This window comes from Nicotiana sylvestris, chromosome 2, assembly GCF_000393655.2.
Source record: "Nicotiana sylvestris chromosome 2, ASM39365v2, whole genome shotgun sequence".
Lineage (NCBI taxonomy): Eukaryota > Viridiplantae > Streptophyta > Magnoliopsida > Solanales > Solanaceae > Nicotiana > Nicotiana sylvestris.
In genome coordinates this window covers 152,282,737-152,301,734 of record NC_091058.1, presented here as the reverse complement: position 1 = coordinate 152,301,734, position 18,998 = coordinate 152,282,737, and the positions used below count along the sequence as shown (strand labels likewise).

The 18,998-nt window shown below is 36.2% G+C and overlaps 1 protein-coding gene across 1 annotated transcript; it reads right to left on the bottom strand.

Moving 5' to 3' along the window:
* Window positions 1–4,004: 4,004 nt before the first annotated feature.
* LOC104214016 (proteasome subunit beta type-1) lies at window positions 4,005–18,140 on the bottom strand. Its single transcript, XM_009763610.2, has 7 exons — window positions 17,983–18,140; window positions 17,782–17,889; window positions 12,227–12,308; window positions 5,901–6,030; window positions 5,660–5,802; window positions 4,629–4,715; window positions 4,005–4,502 (listed from the first exon to the last, which is right to left on the bottom strand). The coding sequence occupies exons 1-7, from the start codon at window positions 18,027–18,029 to the stop codon at window positions 4,428–4,430; spliced, it is 672 nt and encodes a 223-aa protein (XP_009761912.1). The 5' UTR covers window positions 18,030–18,140; the 3' UTR covers window positions 4,005–4,427.
* Between the last annotated feature and the right edge of the window lie 858 nt (window positions 18,141–18,998).

Here is an 18,998-nt window from a genome sequence, read left to right as displayed (position 1 = left end):
TTAATATCTATTTATATCACACTCATTCTAATATAATATTGATAAAAATTTAAAAACTTTCTCATCTCAAATTCAAATAATTTTTATCATTCTATTTTCTAATTTGGATCGCATTTTAAAAAAGTATGTTATGCTTTCAAATTTAAACTAACTGCACTCAATTCAAATATTAATCATAGAAAAATATTTTCTTAATTATTTGAACACATTATATCTAAATGTTGCAGTAATATTTACGTATAAAATATTCGTTTGCATGATTTATCAATATTAATATGACTTTGTTATTCTTATTATTAACCTATTTTTTCTTGATTATTTAAATTTTTTTACCTTATGAATAATTTGTATACTTTATGTAAGATCTTAATTTGCTGCTTGAATTTATTTAATTTTTATACTCAATAAATTTTTAATATCGTAAGTAAATTTTAGTTTTATTTTATAGCTCCAAAGTACAAATAGTCATAGCTTATCTCAATTTATGTCTTTCTATATTTTTTTGAAATTTTTTTATTCTAGTTTTGTAATTAATTTTTTACCTCCATATTCTAGCTAATATAGAAGAAAATCTATGAGTGAATCAATATATATATACATATATATATATATACACACACACACACACACAAATATACATATAAATATAAATATAGATATAAAGATTAGATTTGTCTAAGATCTATTTGGATTATGTATAAGATTTATTAAACTACTTTCATTAATTATGTTTCCATTTATAATTTTTAATTATTAATATTGTCCTAAAATTGCCAAGTGACTTCAATTTAGCTTGCCACTTGGCTTAACCACAATGCATACTACTCTCCTTTTAATATAATATAGATTTCAAGCTTGGACTTAGAACTTTTGAATGATCAAATATGTTTTATAGCCCATAAAAGTTAGTAACTCAAATAAAGCCCAAAGAATCAAATCAATACTAATGTTAACAACAAAAAAAAAAATTAATTCAATACGAGAAATGACAATAGTATTGGATATTTATTTTTTTAGTTCACATTGATTTAGATAGTGAAAATGCATAACTCACTTTTAATATTATTTAGTAATGTAATTAATACTTAGTACTTATTAGTCGCATTTATTTTAACATGACTTTGTACTTTTAGATTGTGTTTATTTTTATTATGGCTAATTAATTAGTAATCTATCTTATGCGATTTATTGAGTATTTTAGTATAATTATGACCCATCTCACATTATTTTGTATTATTTTATTGGATAACATCTTATATAGTTTTATCCTACTAGGACCTAAGAAATATTAGAGAACAAATTATAAATTTTATGCTATGAAGATTTTGTCGAAAAAATTCTGAAAAATTCGAAAAATCGTGACTGAAAAATCTGACTTTTGTTGGTTTAGTTTGGTTTGTAAATTTAAAAATTCGAGACAATTGGTTTGATTTGGTAATTAAAAAATCCGAACCAACCTTACCTATGTACACCCCTAATGAGAATCATGACCATGTCTGGCCTGCTTGCATTTTAAAGGGGTGGCAAATAGGCGGGTTGGACTGAATTTGGGCAGGTCAAGATAGGCTGAATCAATAAATGGGTCATTGCCCAACCCATGCCAAAGTGTACTTGGGCTAAGGTGGGTTGGGTCAAGATGTGCTAATAATGGGTCATAGCTCAACCCGCCCAACTTGGCTCATGTTTTAGAACCATGTTCATTTTGCATAAACAAAGCCTCTTACTTCTTATACACCTATGTATGTTCCTTGCTTTCTTAGCTTCTTCATAATTTATTCATTCTATGGACCGATAATAAATTGCTATATATTTAATTTTAAATTTTTAGCTAAGAAATACATATGGATTAATCTTATATTCATGAGCTTTTATAACTTTCTAAAACTAAATAAATATTAAAAGTGTATAAGAAAGAAGAAGAAAAAAGTAAAGAAAAAAGCAGTTGAAAAGAAAGGCAATGTTTTAGAAAATCTCTTGAAGAAAATTTTTATTCAAGATAAATGTTTGGTTAGTTGATTTTTTTTTGTTCCCATAAACAATTCATTTAGAAAAGAGCCTTCCGGCCACACAAAATTTTCAGAAAACTTTGTTGATTAAATATTTTAGAGAAAAATAATTCAGATAATTTTCTGTACGAACATTAATTTATATCTATTTATGTAGTTATTATTTGTTCTTTACAATGTAACACAAGAAGTCCTACTCCCCACTTAAGAAGTACTCCCTCCTTTCCCAAAAGAAATACTATTACTGTTTTGAGAATTAAAAAAATATTTTCTTAAATAACAAATTAGTATTTAAAATTTGTAAATTGAAAAATATCTTTTATTTTATTTCTAAATAAGTAAATTTCAGCACAACTGAATTACAAAATTATTCATCATTACATTAAAACTTAAATACCTTGATTCTTATTTTGAAACTTAGATATATAAACTAATGATGAAGCAACTAAGTAAATTTTCAGACAAACCTTCAGTTGGGTTGAAATCTCTTTGTTTAGGGTGAGTTTCATGAGTTGTATTTGGGCTACTTCATAGGTCAGAATGAGCTATAAGAAATAATGGGTTAACTTGGACTCAGCTCAAATAGACGCCTGAACTAAAATATTTGTAGCTCAACCCATTAATCTTTGGGCTGGTTAGGCGGATTAGGCGAATTTGGGCTCAAATTGCCACCCCTAATTTTAATTAAGTACTTTTTTTTTTCTTGTATAGTTTATTCTTTCAAAATTTTCACATTTGACACATTAAAAACTCTTTTCTACTTTTGTCACCATAAACTTTGCATAGTCAAATCAAATATCTATATTAAAAAAAAAGGAGGATATAGTATATAGTTAACATGTTTAACTATCACTAGTGGCGGAGCCACATGTAATGAAGGACCGACACCCCTTTATCGGTAAATTATACTATCTAGCTAGGAATTTTTTTTATGTATATATACTACGTGTTGACACCCCATGAACTTTGTTCATGGGTTTACTTCTTTGTATTTTGACTCCTCTTAGTAAAAATCCTGGCTCCGCCCCTGAATATCACAATGATATGGATATAGATATGATACTAAAATTGTAAAAAAGAAAAATTAATTAGAACTACAATTTCAAAAGTGCAACATGTTTATAGTAAGAACCTAAAGATTTGATCCGAATATGTATCTTAGATCCATTTTTTCGTAATAGGTCCTTCATCTGTCTCTCCATGTTTAAGATCACAAGTTTCAAACAAAGGCAGATCTAGAATTTTTCTAAGATGGGTGCACCACTAAAGAAAGGAAAAAAAAAAGTATTAAGTGAGAATTGATTCTTACTAAGTCCACCCTAATTTCAAATTTTTTATAACCACATAAATGCTGTGAATATTTAAGATCACAAATTTCAAAAGTTATCATTTCTTTATTAAGTTTGTGCTAATTCAAAATATTACAAACCAAGTGAAATGGCAGGAGTGAGTTGATATAACCGATTAAGCTACACGGATAATGTAAAATTTCTTTACAATGATGTAAAATTTCTTTACAATGTTGATATCTAACTCACTTTTGAAAACAATTTGGCCGCTTGGATTTCGTTCAAGGCCGATTGAGTAGGTGACCTAAAAAGAAAGCTCATCAATTTAAAAGAAAAATCATTTCTTGAGTTAGTAACTTTAGAAGAAAGCTCATCAAATGTGAAGAATAAGCATTTATCTCTTCCCCACTCAAATTAGTGAACAAATTAGGAGAGTTCCCCGACCAATCACCCTTTGAAACTCGTACATTACATACAAGCATGCATGCGCTCAACCAAATCAACCAACAAAAATTGCCAGGGAAACCATCACTAAACTCCTAAATTTTCAGGATGGCTTATCACTTCTGAAAAGAGATTAATCAACCTTAGAAACTATCGATTTAGCACGATAATAATTAGAAGAGAAAGGGTAAAAACTTACCCGCGCCGGGTGTTTAAACCAAACCAATAGATACATGACATGTATCTTGCATATGGACTTCAATCATTTAATCATTGTAAATTATATGCATTCTCATCTAATTAAATTAATTAACCATAGTGAGTTAATATAGTTTGGTATAAACCCCCGCTGTTATAAAGCAAGCCAATTAGAGCTGCAAAGTTCCTTTTCTGATCATAGATCACTGAAACAGGACTCATCTTCACTCAGAACTAACGATGAATCCCACCTACCCCTCTGAGCTTCTTACCTTGTTTTTCAAACCAAATAAGTTTAAACTGCTAAATTTCATCATTCAGCAAACACTTGCACTTAATAAGAAACTAAGATTTATACCACATTGATTCGTAATTGAATTATAAACTGATGTCAATAGCCATACAATGAATCCTCCAGGAATTCACGAGCTATGCTTTCTGGTCTTTCAAATCAGTTCAGACGTGAACCGCCAAAACAAGGCGTGAGAAATCAGTCTTTTCTGAGCTCCATTTCTTCCCTACGAATACCATTCGCGTTTAATATGACTATCTCCAGCCTGTCACCCTGCAAAACAGAAGCACGCGTTCTGAAAAAATGGATGATAAATCAACTCCTACGTAATCATCTTGAACAAGACCTCACGGAAACCACCAAACCACTACATAAAAGCAGAATACATTATTGACTTACGGTGTATATATCCCTTTCAGTTGCTGAAGCAAAACATGTTTTCACTAAATCAATGGCTTCTGATTCAGAAAGCGGAGTAACAGCATCCTGTGCAGACCATGGAAGCTTTTATTAGACAGAGAGCATGTTTTTCATTTCTCCTCATTCTTTGGATGAAATACCCAGATGTAAAGAGTAGAAAGTGAGAAACATTTCCAATTCCTAGAACAGAGAAAAAATTGTAGTTCTCTCCCTCACAGGAAGGGAGACTTAGAATTTAAAACTATAAGCAATTATCCCATTTTCTTGATTCCAAACAAGAGAGAAGAAAATCACTTACTTCTAATTTTCCCTCTTTGTTCTTTCCCTTCTCTAATTTCTACCCAACTTAACAAGGTCATGTTTGCTTTTAAAATAAACATTTTAGTTATCAACTTGGTTTGATTTCTGAAAACAAGTGAATAAAACTTGACTTGTTTTTCCTCTCAGAACATGTGAGACGTGTGTGGGACCCACCGCTCGCCTACCCTTTTATTTATTTCTAGTTTCTTTTTTCAAGGAGAGGGCATCATTTTCCAAATACAAATTTGTTCCAATTTTTTGGCCAAGTTGTAACCTTTTTTTTTATTTTTTATTTCAACCTGATCATTTTTTTTCCTTGGAGAATGCGCATTTTCATCATTTTCTAACTAAAATTTTTTTTGGCCAAGTTGAATCTTTTTATCCTTCGACCTGATAACTTTTTATCCTAATATACATGAAGTAGTATCTTCAGTGTAGCAGTATCTAAAGCAGGTTATTAATTTCACCCATGCCAATATCTCAGCAGACTCTTTAGGGCTTCAGTAATATTTTCCCCAACCCAACACCACTTTGCCCCCCAACCTAACCAAAAACCAACTCCATATCAAAATTCAAACACACAATTGTTTTCCAGAAACAAAACAAATGTTGGTCACTAAAATTAAACCAAGAAATAAATTCTTTAATCAAAAGCCACGAAAGTATTTGTCTATGTAACAAAAATCTGACAAGTTCAGTAATGAACAGACCTTGGCAGGCAGCAAGAGAGGGCTGGGAGATTTTAGCTGGTTGTCCAGGAAAGGCATGATAAGAGTTGAACCTGAACCTTGAGAACTGTACCCTACCCTCTCGTAGGATCCAACAGCATCATATGTGAAAACACACCCCTTCCCTACAAGGTTTTCAGGATGAAATGCAAATAAGCTTCTTTATCAGCCAAGAATCAAAATAAGAACCTTAAGACATCATTTCCACCTCGTAAAAAGTTACCTTCACTGTCAAGGCCACCTAAAACATTGAAGGAGTAGTAGGGGAAGAAACGTTTGTAGTATAGCGTGTTCGATAGTAGCTGACCCATTGCTGGGCAGCTCATCTGTTTGTTGTGCTGATGCTGATAGATCTATTTCCAAGAACAAACAGCTGAATATTATTCTCAATTCCATAAATATCTAAAATCCTGAAGTCTAAATACAGATGATTTCAATAATTAATATTGCATATCCATTTCAAATTTAAGCCCCATAAAATTGAAGTACATAATACTTCTCTTCTGCACAAGTTAGATGACCTGCCCCTAGTAGCACAAACATTAAGAGAAAAGCACAAAATGTGTAACATTTTGTGTACATTTAGGGAATACGTCAGGTGTAGGTTACAGTTTAATTTTTTTTTTTTTTTTGAGAAGGTAATAATTTTGTATATTAATAAAAAGACTTCACTGAAATTGTGAAGGAGAACTGGAACTGGGAATAAGAACATCATGTATGTAGGCATGGCATCAAGTACTGAGTTGATCAGAATCAATCTACGCTCCATGGATAGGTATTGATTTTTCCAGTTTGCTAGTTTCTTCTCACATTTCTCCAGCATATTATTTCATATACCGCTTGCCTTGCTTTTTGCACCCAAAGGCATCCCCAAGTATACAGTTGGTAGTTCCTCTAGTTGGTAGTTCCTCTAGTTGGTAGTTCCTCTAGTTGGTAGTTCCTCTACTTTCCCACCCAGGATATTAGCCAATCTTTGGATTTATAGTACCTCATTAACTGGGTAGATGAAACTTTTCTGCCAGTTAATGTGTAGCCCAGATATTGCTTCAAATAAAATGAAAATCACCCTCAATATCTTTACTTGTTCTTTCTCAGCTTCACAAAACACTAAAGTGTCATCAGCATATTGCAAGTGTGATATCCGGATGTTGCTACCAGCTTTAATACTCACTTTAAATCCTCTAATCCATTCAATTGTTTGGGCTACCTTTAACAAGTCATTCAAACCTTCCATGGCAATAATAAACAGAAAAGGAGAAAGGGGATCCCCTTGTCTCAACCCCCTCTGAGAGGGAAAAAACCAGTTGGTGCACCATTGATCATAATTGAGAAGCTTACTGTAGAGACGCAGTATCATATCCAACCAATCCACCTTCCTCCAAAGCCCATCCTTCCTAGTGTATTAAGAAGGTATTTCCAGTTCAAATGGTCATATGCTTTCTCAATGTCCAACTTGCAAAGTATACCAGGCTCTTTGGTTGTTTTCCTTGTGTCAATGCATTCATTAGCTATTAGAACTGCATCCATGATCTGTCTGCCTCCAATTTGTTGATCACCTTTTTGAGTCTCTCAGTTAGTAACTTTGAAATGATCTTGTATATAGCCTAAAGTCTCTTAATTCTTTGGCTCCCACCTTCTTAGGAATCAAAGTCACAAAGGTGGCATTCATGCTTTTTTTCAAATACATCTTGGCTATGGAAGTTCTGGACAGCTGCTACCACATCTTCCTTGATCACTTCCCAACACTTGTTCAAAAAAACCACTGAGAACCCATCAGGTCCAGGTGCTTTGTCACCTGCACATGCCTTGACACTATCCCAGATTTCCTGTTCTTCAAATGGACTTTGCAGCACTGAATTGTCCTCTGTTGTAATCATTGGATGGTTCCTGCTTAAGCCTGTTGGTCTCCACTCCTCTTCTTTGGTGTATAAGTTTTTATAGAATCCGGTGATCTCCCTATTAATGTTTTCTGGGCTTTGGAAAGTCTCCCCTTCTACAATCAACTGGTCAATATAGTTGTACCTCCTGTGGGCATTTGTTGTTCTATGAAAAAACTTTGTGTTCCTACCTCCCTCCTTTAACCATAGGGCCATGGATCTCTGCCTCCAAGCTATTTCCCTCTCGGTTTGCAATCTCCTCAAGTTCTATGGACAGTGATGTTTTTGAAAGAATTTCCACCTCATTAAAACCTCTTTGTTCATGTACTTTCTCCAATTCTGCAAGTTGACTAAGGATGTTTGATTTCTGCCTCGCTAGGTTGCCTTCAATTGTGTTACTCCACTCCTTAAGGTTTGCCTTTAAAGCTTTGAGTTTATAGGCTAAAATGAAGTCTGGTTTTTCTAGATAGGTGAAAGACTTCCACCATTCTTCTATTCTGCCTAAGAACCCTTCAGTTTGTAGCCACCAATTCTCGAACTTGAAGTATACCTTAACTGGTTCCCAGGAACCTGATTGAAGCATTATGGGGGAGTGATCTGACTTCACTCTTAGCATCAATTGTTCCTTTATATTGCTGAAGTTTTCATTCCAATTAGCTGAAAACAGAAATCTATCCAATCTGGCAGTTGCTATATGTCTATCTCCTTTCCTTCATGTGTATTCTCCACCTGCTAGTTGTATGTCTACCAACTCCATATCTTCAATAAAGCTTGAAAAGTCCATCATTGCTCTTGATATTCGGGAACAATTTCTCTTCTCTGATGGGTACCTCAGAGTATTGAAGTCACCGCAGACAACCCAAGGCCCCTCAAAGAGACCTCTTACCCCTGCCAACTCCCACCAAACTTCCTCCCTCTTTTTCCTGTCATTTGGAGCATACACCACTGAGATGTCTCAGTGCCATGTATACTCCTGAGTCTTTCCTGAGAATTTGCAAGTGAGAGTATGGGCTCCAATACCAACCACCTCCCCCTCCCATACTCCACCATCCCACATTACTATGATTACCCCTCTTGTCCCACTAGCTTCTAATTGAGTAAGTTTCACCCATCTATTGCCCCATAACTCCCTTACTAAGTCCCTGATATCCCCTCTAGTTTTGATTCTTGAAGACACACTATCCCTGCTTTCCAACTGAGTAACATACTTTTAATCACTCTCCTTTTCCTAACTCTATTCAACCCCCTCACATTCTATGATAAGATTTTAACAATCATTAATTATGAATCAATATAGACCCCCCTCCCCCCTTACTCCTAGTTCCATTGCTTTTGAAGTTGCTCCCGAGTTCCAAGGCTTTTAACTCCTTGGCTCCTTTTTTCTTTGGTGTCTGGATAGATTGTGTCACTCATTTCCCTTTGTTGGTCTTGTGCTGTCTATTTTCATAAACAGCTACATTGCTTCTCGCTCACACCCACTAAAGTCCACCCCAAATTCCTTGCTCAAAATATTCTGGTGTACCCAGATGGATACCTCGAACTCCAAATCTTCCTCTTCCTCTAAGACCTGTTGGTCGAGAGGTTCGACTTCTTCAATTGCCAGTCCATAGACCTATCGTTTTCTGTTGCATGCAATTGCAGGTTGTTAAAGTTCTCTGAGTTCTCTTCTTCCTTGTCTCTCTCTGTAACGACTGCTATGGCATTCACCTCGAGTTGGATTCTTTGTTGATTTCCTTCTTCACTGCCTTCTTCCGTCTCTTCTTTCTCTTCATCTTCTGATTTTTCTTCGTAACTGCTATTGTTTTCTCTGGTTGCTTCCGTCAGAGTCAGATTCTGTTTTTCCTTGACTGGGCTATACTGTAAGGATTTTATTTCTTCATTAAAAGGATTAGGTCTATGGGTTGGGCTAGCCTTGTAATAATTCTTCTCTTCAGATATTACTACGACCAAAGAGTCTCGGCCCAAACTCCTTTTCAGCTCAGCCTTTTTACTTGTTTTTGGCCCCTCACGTGACTGGTCACATGTTGTTTTAAAGTTGTACAGGTTGGAGCTGCCCATGTGCCCCGCCCCCTGTACTTAGGTTATTTTCATTTACCCTCTGGTATGAGACCTTCTCTTTTACCCACTGGTTGCAGCTCTCTTCTTCTTCGTTCTCCCCATCACTGGACCTCACCGGCTCCTCACACCATACCTGAATCTCGAACAAAACACCTTCGATCTCTATTTTCACTATTTTAGGGATCGAAGTTCCATCTCCTCTCACTTTTATTCTCGCCCATTTCAGATGATTCTTGAGTTCTGTTTCCTCCTCCGTCTCGAGCCATCCTCCACAGACTTCACCCACTTCTTTAAAGACTTTTGGCGACCATAGATGGAGTGGAAGCCCTAATAACCTAATCCACATCTGATTTATCCTTTTGTATCTTGGAATCGTTCCTACCATTGGATTCCACCATTGGAGCTTAGCTTTATCTTTCTTCCAGTACCAGTCATTCTTAACCACATTTTCAGCAGCCCTTTTCGACGGGAATTTGAACAAAACTATTTTGGTCCATTTCTTAGATGTTGATTTGATTAGCTTGTATCCAGAGCTTTGATGTCCATTTACACACCTCCGATAAGGTTACCTTTTCTGATTCTCCTTCTAAAATAAGACCCACCAGACATCTGCCTAGAACCTCATTGTGGCTTTGGTCTCCTGTTATGTGAATTATGCCTCCATCTTGTTGTATTTCAATTTTCAAATTCATTCATTTCTCTATTGGCCCATTTATGGTTTCTGACAGTGTTTGAGTACATTAATCCTTCTTCAACCACCCTATGCGCATTAAAGGCATTCCTTCTTGTCCCACTATTAATGAACCTTTCAATCTTTGTCTCTATTTCTAACCAACCTGAGTTAAAGGTCACCTCTGGTATGATAATGACCGATCTCCCCCTGATGTGGACCCTGATAATGGATATATTTTAACATAGTTTCCTTTCTCCCTTGAAGCTTCCTTCAAATTCTCGCATAACCACACCATCATCTTTTTGCTAAATGTAGTCCTTCTTATGAACTTTCTTCCTCTTTCAGTCCATTCAAACTAGTCTTCAGCATTGGTTGAACGTCTCTCTATTTCGTAGGATTTGAATCCCATTGTAAAGTAAATGATATTCTCCTTCATTGTTGGTAAAAAGCTCAAAGGACTAGACTAAGCTTAAAGGAAAATTAACATAAATTGCTCAATGAACACGTAAGGTGATCACTGACATTTAAGGATTAAGGGAGAATGGAAGAAATCTGGCCATGGAGGACGCCGGAAGGGAACTCTGCAATCCTAGGAAGTAGGAAAGAGAAAGGCTTTGGAAACTGTGCCTGAGAGCATTTTCAACTTTTACCCAACATCATTCTCTACCCTACATGTCAGGTTACAGTTTAATTTTAGGGAAGGAACTCTATGAGTGGAGTGAAAATGGGTGCTCCACAACTTCATCTGTTGTGCAATGTATATTAAGTTTTTTCTTTCAAGGGAAGTTGCTAATAAAAGATAAACGAAAGGAAGATATTCAATTTAGAAACAGAGCAATAAGTTGCAACAGATAAGTCTTCCAAATTAGCTGTTCGTGATTACATGTTTTACAGGAAAGGAGTAATTAGCAAACAATGTATTGGGTGTTCCAGCAGAATAAAAGGTAAGTTTTTCTTCTGGATAACTAAAGATTTAGTAATCATATAATGAAATGTTAAATGTCAAACAAAAGTATCAATTTATCATTGAAAATATTTTTAATAAACAAGCGATTTTAGGGTTGTTGTTTTTCACAATTGACATAATGACATGTTTTATCTTCATATAAATGTATGAGAGGATATGACTTCATTTAGAATCTTTTCATTGTTAAATTGCAAGACAGGATACGAGGAAGATAGACACATAAGCTCTAGGGCATCACTATTAGTCTTTTGTTTCCTTCTTTTTCAAATAAAGCGGACTCGTTTAGATATTATACCCCACAAAGTATGCTGCTCTAAATAGTCAAGTTGGCTCATCCATCAACTTTGGCTTCCAATAATATTTTGATCCCTTAATATACGTAACATGGGACAAAGAAGATGGGTGATTTGACTTGAAAATGAGGGGAACTGGCTTTAAGCTATCCTTCTTTCCCTCCTTTCCTATTCTTTTACTTCTTTCCTCTTTTCTTTTCTACTTTGCTGCCACTCCAGGTCCTGCACCTTCAGCTTGCCCTTCTCTTGCCCCCTGTCCCTTTCCCTCCCCCAATTGTTTTGTACAAGCAGTTTTGGTTTTCCTCTCTGTGTCCTGTCTAGTATACACAAGTTCATCGCCAGTCTAAGACACTCGAGTAACTTCTCAATCATAAGCATAAATTGAAGAGTTCTAAGACTTCTCAGGTTATAAACAGTTTGTGTTTCTGACACAAAGGAATAAGTCAGGAGAATAAAAGCTCAAGGCTTTGACTCTCCACAGGCTTAAGTACTCCCACATAAAAACCCATAATGAATAAGACCCTAACCCCAGAAAATCAGTAGAACTCAACAATAAAAAAAATGAAAATCAGTAGAACTGCACTATTGATTTTTTTTTTTTCGGTTTTTGTTGATAAGTAGATTTTTCCATATTGAAGTATCCACATAGTAGAGGATTATTTAATATAGTCAGCATATTACCAGATTCCGGGATGCCAAAACCTTTTGCAAAGCTCTCACATCAGCCTGAAATCCAGAGGAGGCCATCACACATCTATCCGCGCTGCATACCAACAAAGTAATAATTAATATAAAAGGCTGCTACAGTCAAAATAGTAGGTGCATAAAGATAGTAAAGAGGAAACCTCTAACTACTTGTGATATAAGGTGTAAGAAAAATTTCTGCTTGCAAAATGGGTAATATCATTTCTTTCTATCCTATCACAAGAATCCATAGAAGGAGGTGATATATCTGACCATCAATCAGTTGCAATAAAATAGCATGCCTAGCCCCTTTTCCAAAGATAGGTACGGATGCCTAGCATGACTTTTAGCATAGAAGCGAAGAAATAAGACCAGCTGCACACCACAACTAATACTTTCTACATATAGTATTACAAAGTAGGCTCCTATAAACTTTATATATCATCAAATAGAATTAACAAACAAAGAATCAAATCTCTCAAGGCTTTAAATGGATAGACTTTCCCATAAATATTGTCAACATACTATCTAAGAACAAGGAAGGGGGTGTGTTGGTTTATATAAGTAAATTTTACTGATATGAACAGTAGTAAGAGGGGGATGGGGATCAGTACAAAAGCAGGATTTACTTCCTACTTCCTACAAGGAGTCAATATAGCTCAGCAAGGTGTCAAAATGCTTTAAATTTCACATCTTACACCAAAACGCTAAAAGCTGTTAATATTTATATTTTATACAATGAAATGCATGTTTTGCCTTCAAAACATTTGGAATCCTTTCCCTCCATATTGTCCATTATGCACAGATGTAGTGCTCCATGTTGCCTCAATGTGCTTCTTTATCTTCTAATTCCTCCAAGCGGTAAAATTGTTCTCCATATTGCTTACAATAACCCGCTTTGTGCCAAAGCATGGGTAAACAAGCCCCATGTTTGCGAGCGTACCAGCAATGCAGAAATAAATGCTCTGAGTCTTCCGCAGCATCTTCACACAGAAAACATCTGCTACACATTCTTATCCCTCTCCTCTACAGGTTTCTTGAGTTAAAACAAGTTTTATGTAGTTCAATCCAAGTGAAACATGCAACTTTTGGAGATTCTTTACTTTTCCACAAGGTTTCTCATGGCCATTGATTGTCTCTTACAGTGTCGTTTAATACACAAGGTTTTTCATGGCCATTGATTATCTCTTACAGTGCTGTTTAATATCTTTTTTATAAGTTAAATTTTCTTGAATCTAAAAGCCACAAGCACTAAAATAGTGCTGGGCAGTACAACTTCCAGAGATTACAACATTGTCATTCCTGCAGGGATCTAATAAATTCAATCAACTTACCCTCATTATTATATTTATATAAGCTAGATTACACCAAGAAGCAAAATTACACAAAGATCTAAACTTCAACATATGAATAGATACAGCTTTGTTTCAGAACATCTCCTGTTTCTTTCTGCCAAGTAGTCCAAAAAACACAACCTGGAATAAACTCCAGATCTTTTTCAGCTCCTTGCTGTCCCTGCAGAATAACTAGCAAATAAGAAACTTCTTAACGGTTGCTGCGATGACCCATTTGACCCCAAACAAATTGAAAAAGTTTACCAGTGACTTCAGTGTAAAAAAAAATGCCCGATTCTGTTTAATATTTTATAGCATGATTTCACTGTATAAAGCCCATTCTCTTTTGCCTTCCAGATATCTATCATCGAAGCTTCCATATTTCCAATGAGTTGTGCCACTATCTTAATCTCCCAATCAAAGATAAAGGGCAGCCCGGCGCACTAAGCTCCCGCTATGCGCGGGATCCGGGGAAGGGCCGGGCCACAATCAAAGAATTACTAAAAAATGGAGGTTCCATCTGTTCCCTACTCTACAATCAGCTACAGTTCCTTCTTTGTTCAATGCAAAGCATATCAATCTGGGAAGGTCACCATTAAAAGTGAATATTCCAACCGTACATCCTTCCACATCGTTATTTTCTCTCCATTGACTACTTCCAAATTTAATTAAATTCTGAAATTCTTGCCATAAATTGTAAATGTTCCTCCAAACAGTAACACCATAAGTCGATCTGCAGATTCATGTGCTTCAGAGGTTAGGCCAACCGGTCTTTTGCCATAATACTTTCTTCCATATTATCTCTTCCTCACCACTAAACCTCCAGACAAGTTATCTCAAAAGAACTATAAACTTTTGGCATCAATCCGGACTTAGATAAGAAAAAAATATAATGGAAGCAAATGATCCATATAGACAATCCTATTAGTTGGGATACTTTTTTGTTGTTTTCTTTTTTACTTTATTTTTGGGTGATAAGTAAGCAAAAATTTCATTACTCAACGAAAAATTGTAGGGAGGGGCGCAAAAGATTTGCAGATCTGTCCTGTCTGTTCATGAAAACTTGCTAAAAGGTATAGTGAAAGTGTGAAACATCTACTTCATATACATCAGTGAACTAACACCAGATAGCGAACTGTTAGAAACATCCGTACTTCAATTTATATGCAGTTCTTTCAGCCTTCCTTCGAATCATCTGTAGTCTCTCTGTCCAGTATCCATGGCACACACATGTAATGATGTTCCAAATTCCTCTTCTGCACTCATAGCAAATGAAATTCTTGATTGGAAGATAAAATCTGGTGAAGCTGGGCTCTAGCTCAAGCTTAATGTTGAGAAAGCCTTCGATAAATTAAGCTGGCCCTATCTCATTTCAATTCTCAAGCAGATGGGCTTTGATAAATGGATTAGATGGATCAGATACTGCATCACCACAGTCAAGTACTCTGTCCTTGTTAATAGAGGCTAGTGGGTTTTTTCTCTCCAAATAGAGGAATCAGGAAGGGTGACCCTCTCTCCCCCTTCCTCTTCATTTTGGCTATGGAAGGTCTCAGTAAAATGGTTGACAAAGCTAAGCAACTACTAAGGTTTGAAGGGTTTACTGTTCGCAACAACAGGGGTATTCCCATCTCTGTTTCTCACCTTTTGTTTGCTGATGATACACTTATCTTCTGTGGAGCTGAGAGGTCGCAAGTCCTCTACCTGAATCTCACTCTTATGTTTTTTGAGGCAACGTCTGGCCTACATATAAATATGATCAAAAGTGTTATATAACCGGTGAATATAGTTCCGAATCTGATGGAACTAGCTGGCATTATGTGTTGTAGTACTGGCACCTTTCCAGCCACTTACTTGGGCCTGCCCTTAGATGCCAAACACAAGTCTACTGCGATTTGGAATGCAGTAATTGAGAAGTTTGAGGGAAAGTTGGCAACATGGAAGAAGCAGGGAACAGACTAACTCTTATCAATAGTGTACTGAATAGTATCCCTACCTACTTCATGTCACTCTTTCCCATCCCAGCAAAAGTCCAGTTGCAACTTGACAGATTAAGAAGGAACTTTCTATGGGATGGCAACAGCATCAATTAAAATATCCACTTGGTGAAATGGTCCAAGGTCACACTTCCTAAATCACTTGGTGGACTTGGTGTAAAAGATCTAGCCTTGCATAGCAAGGCCATGTTGATGAAATGGCACTGGAGATTCAATCAAGATGATGTTGGTCTCTGGAAAGAGGTTATCACGGCCAAGTATGGGAGACTTAACCACTGGTGCACCAAACATGTGAGATCACCCCATGGCACAAGGCTATGAAAACACATGAACAGCTTACGGGAAGATTTCTTCGGCAGCACATACTTCCAGGTTGGAGATGGGACCAGCTTAAAGTTTTGGACAGACAAATGGCTAGAGGATACTACACTAAAGGAAGCATTCCCAGATCTGTTCCTTATTGCAGATAACCCAGACTCTCTCGTTGCTCACAATAGAGAGGTCAACACATGGAATCCCATTTTTAGAAGGAATTTGCATGACTGGGAGGTAGATGAGTTCATTGACATGATGAAAACACTGGAGAAATGTTCAATCAACTCTCAGCTAAGGGACAAACTGAAATGGGGCAACTCTAAGGATGGCCTTTACACTGTTAAGGCAGGGTGTGCTAATCTTTGCTCTAATAATTTGATGATTGATCTTTGGCCCTGGAAGCTAATTTGGAAACAAAACTTCCACCTAAAGTGAGCTGCTTCAGCTGGTTGGCTCTAAAGGGTGCCTGCCTCACCCAAGACAACCTAATTAGAAGAAATTTCCAACTAGCAAAAGATGTTTCATGTGTCTGTCAAATTCAGAATCCATTAACCACCTTCTCATGCACTGTCCAGTGGCCACGGACATCTGAAATTTTGTTTCTGAATATTTTTGGATTGAAATGGACTATGACATCATCTGTCAGAGATGCATGTGCAAGTTGGAGCTTAAGAAAAGTTGACAAGACCATCTGAAGAATATGGATTATGGTTCCTGCTAGCATTTTTTGGTGTATCTGGACCGAGAGGAATCGTAGATGCTTTGATGGTGTATCAACTACAATTGGCTACCTGAAGGCTAGATGTTTGGTTAACCTTTTTAGTTGGGCTAACCTCTCTCCTGTAAATAACTCAATAACTCTGACGTATTTTTGGACTTTGTCAGCTCTCTAGTTTTGTAGCACTTCAATGTAAATGAGCCGATAAACTTTGCTTTGTAATCTATTTGCATCTTCTCGATGCCTTTAATGATATCCTGCTTACTTCATCAAAAAAAAAAAAAAATCTTCTTCATTTAGGTATGATTACAAGCATTCCAGCATAGCAGGAGGAACAGACAAATTCTCAACTTTGTTAGTAGCACTCTTTCTTGTTTTCTAGTGGAATTCCATAAAATAAAGGATGGCATACTTCACACACATCCATTAGATGAACCCCTTTGCTGCCCATGACAGTAGTTTCATTCCTTTTCATAGGACTTTTCTTTATAAAAGTTGCATCCGGCCAAGGAGCATCTCAATCATTTCATAGACTTGCATCCTCTCACCGGTGCAGGTAGGGTGTAACTCTATCTAGTTATGCTTACGTAGATGTGAAGAAATCACCTAACTCTTTTTCCCCTCTTCAATGCTTTGAACAACGCCTCTCATGGTCTTCATTCCAGCTTCATCAGCCTTGACCACACCCTCCATCAAACTTTTCTTAAGACTTAGTTATTGTTGTTACAGTTACGCTAAATCTGGTGTTTGAAACTTGTATGTCCTATACAGATATGTTTGAGATCATAGGCGAATTCAGGATTTGAATTTAAAGGTTTGAGTTCAGGATTCTACCACAGTCCATGTGATTTACGGGATTGAAAATCTATTTTTTTCTTTATTTATTAAGCTTTTTTACACATATACAGGATCTGAGCCAAGCTAATGGATGAACCCATAACATGTACAGTAAATCTGATCTTGCCGGAGATATTACGGAGGTTACCAAGGTAAAGCAGAACAGACGAGGATTCACATAACTGATCCTAACTAGTTTGGAATCGAGATGGAGTTAATCTATTAATAAGGATAATCCAGAATATTACAATTTCAAGGAGATAAAGAATGTAATGAGACTTGACGACAAGGCAATAAAACAGCACAAGTACAGAAAATGAATGCACATTAAAGGAGACAAGATGAGGAACATACAGTTTAATGATCTTGGAGTAATCGCGAGTTAGAATGTTGTAGCCAGTAGACATCCTAGTATCTGCGGCTATTACACAATAATCTGCACCTGCTACCGCAACACATGTTCTGCAACATTGCAAAGATGAATTTTTAAAATTTAATAAAAAAAAATAAAAAGAGGAAGAAGCAATTGACGCTGATAATTCCATTATACATTACCCTCCATTGTTGTCATAAGGAGACCAGTTAGCTTGCTGCTTCGTCATGTTGATTCGCTCCGTGTGTGTGAGAGAGAGAGAGAAGAAAGAGAAGAAGTGTGATTGATTCGTCTTCAGCAAGACATCCGACTGTAAGTAGTGGATGGGCTTTCAGTCATTGGGCCTTCCGAGATCCATTTTTGGGAAAATTTCACAAATAGCTTAAAGCCTAATTATCATACGTACCTATAATTTATTTAATTATCATTCATAACTATTGTTCAATTATAACCCGTTACAACTAAGGTAAAATACAAAAATACAGAAAAATAGAATGCTCTTGAGAGTCGAACTCAAGACTCCTGTTTACTAAGTAGGTACTCTACCAACTTATATATGAGAGCTTGTCGCTCTCTTATTTCTGTTCAAAATAATTGATCTCTTGTTTCAGTAATACCAGTAAATTTGCTATAACATTCAAATATCTACAAATTATAATTATTTAAAAGTATAGCTATGATGGTAGGATAGAAAGTCACGTTTTTAGCTACAATTTGCATTCTAATTACTACACTTTGATTTTGTTTGAGTAATTGCTAGTACTTTGTACTTATCACATGTATTATGCTTTGTAGGAGGTGATTTCATGTAAGGGGAAATTTTGGAGCTAAGTTGGATGATTGGGAGCTTTGAAGTCTGAGTCAAAGTTTACGGGATTCAATCAGGATCGTGTTCGGGAGGTCGAGGACCAAGTTTGGATGTCAAAAATTGAGAAAAATCCCTACTCTAAGGAAAATGCACTACCGCGTAGCGGGCCACTAGTACAATATTCCTGCAGAGTGAAAAAAAATTAGCTCTCTAAAAAATCCCATGTGCGCATGGGAAGCTGCACTAGTACAAAATAGTGCCCAACTTTTCCCATTTCGGCTTGGAAAGGGTAGTTTAATCCGGGCTTGTTCCTACAAGATATAAAAAAATAATCTTAGAAGACTTTTGACCTACGGAAGATTAGAAGAGCATTGGTGTGACGACCTGATA

Bases quoted from the DNA above. Each gene is read 5' to 3' on its own strand.
- LOC104214016 (XM_009763610.2), bottom strand. From the start codon at position 18,029: ATGACGAAGCAGCAAGCTAACTGGTCTCCTTATGACAACAATGGAGG. The intron at 5,803-5,900 runs GTAACTTTTTAC...AAAACCTTGTAG, and splicing joins AGGTGGCCTTGACAGTGAAG to GGAAGGGGTGTGTTTTCACA. The intron at 4,716-5,659 runs GTCTGTTCATTA...TGGTCTGCACAG, and splicing joins CTCTCTTGCTGCCTGCCAAG to GATGCTGTTACTCCGCTTTC.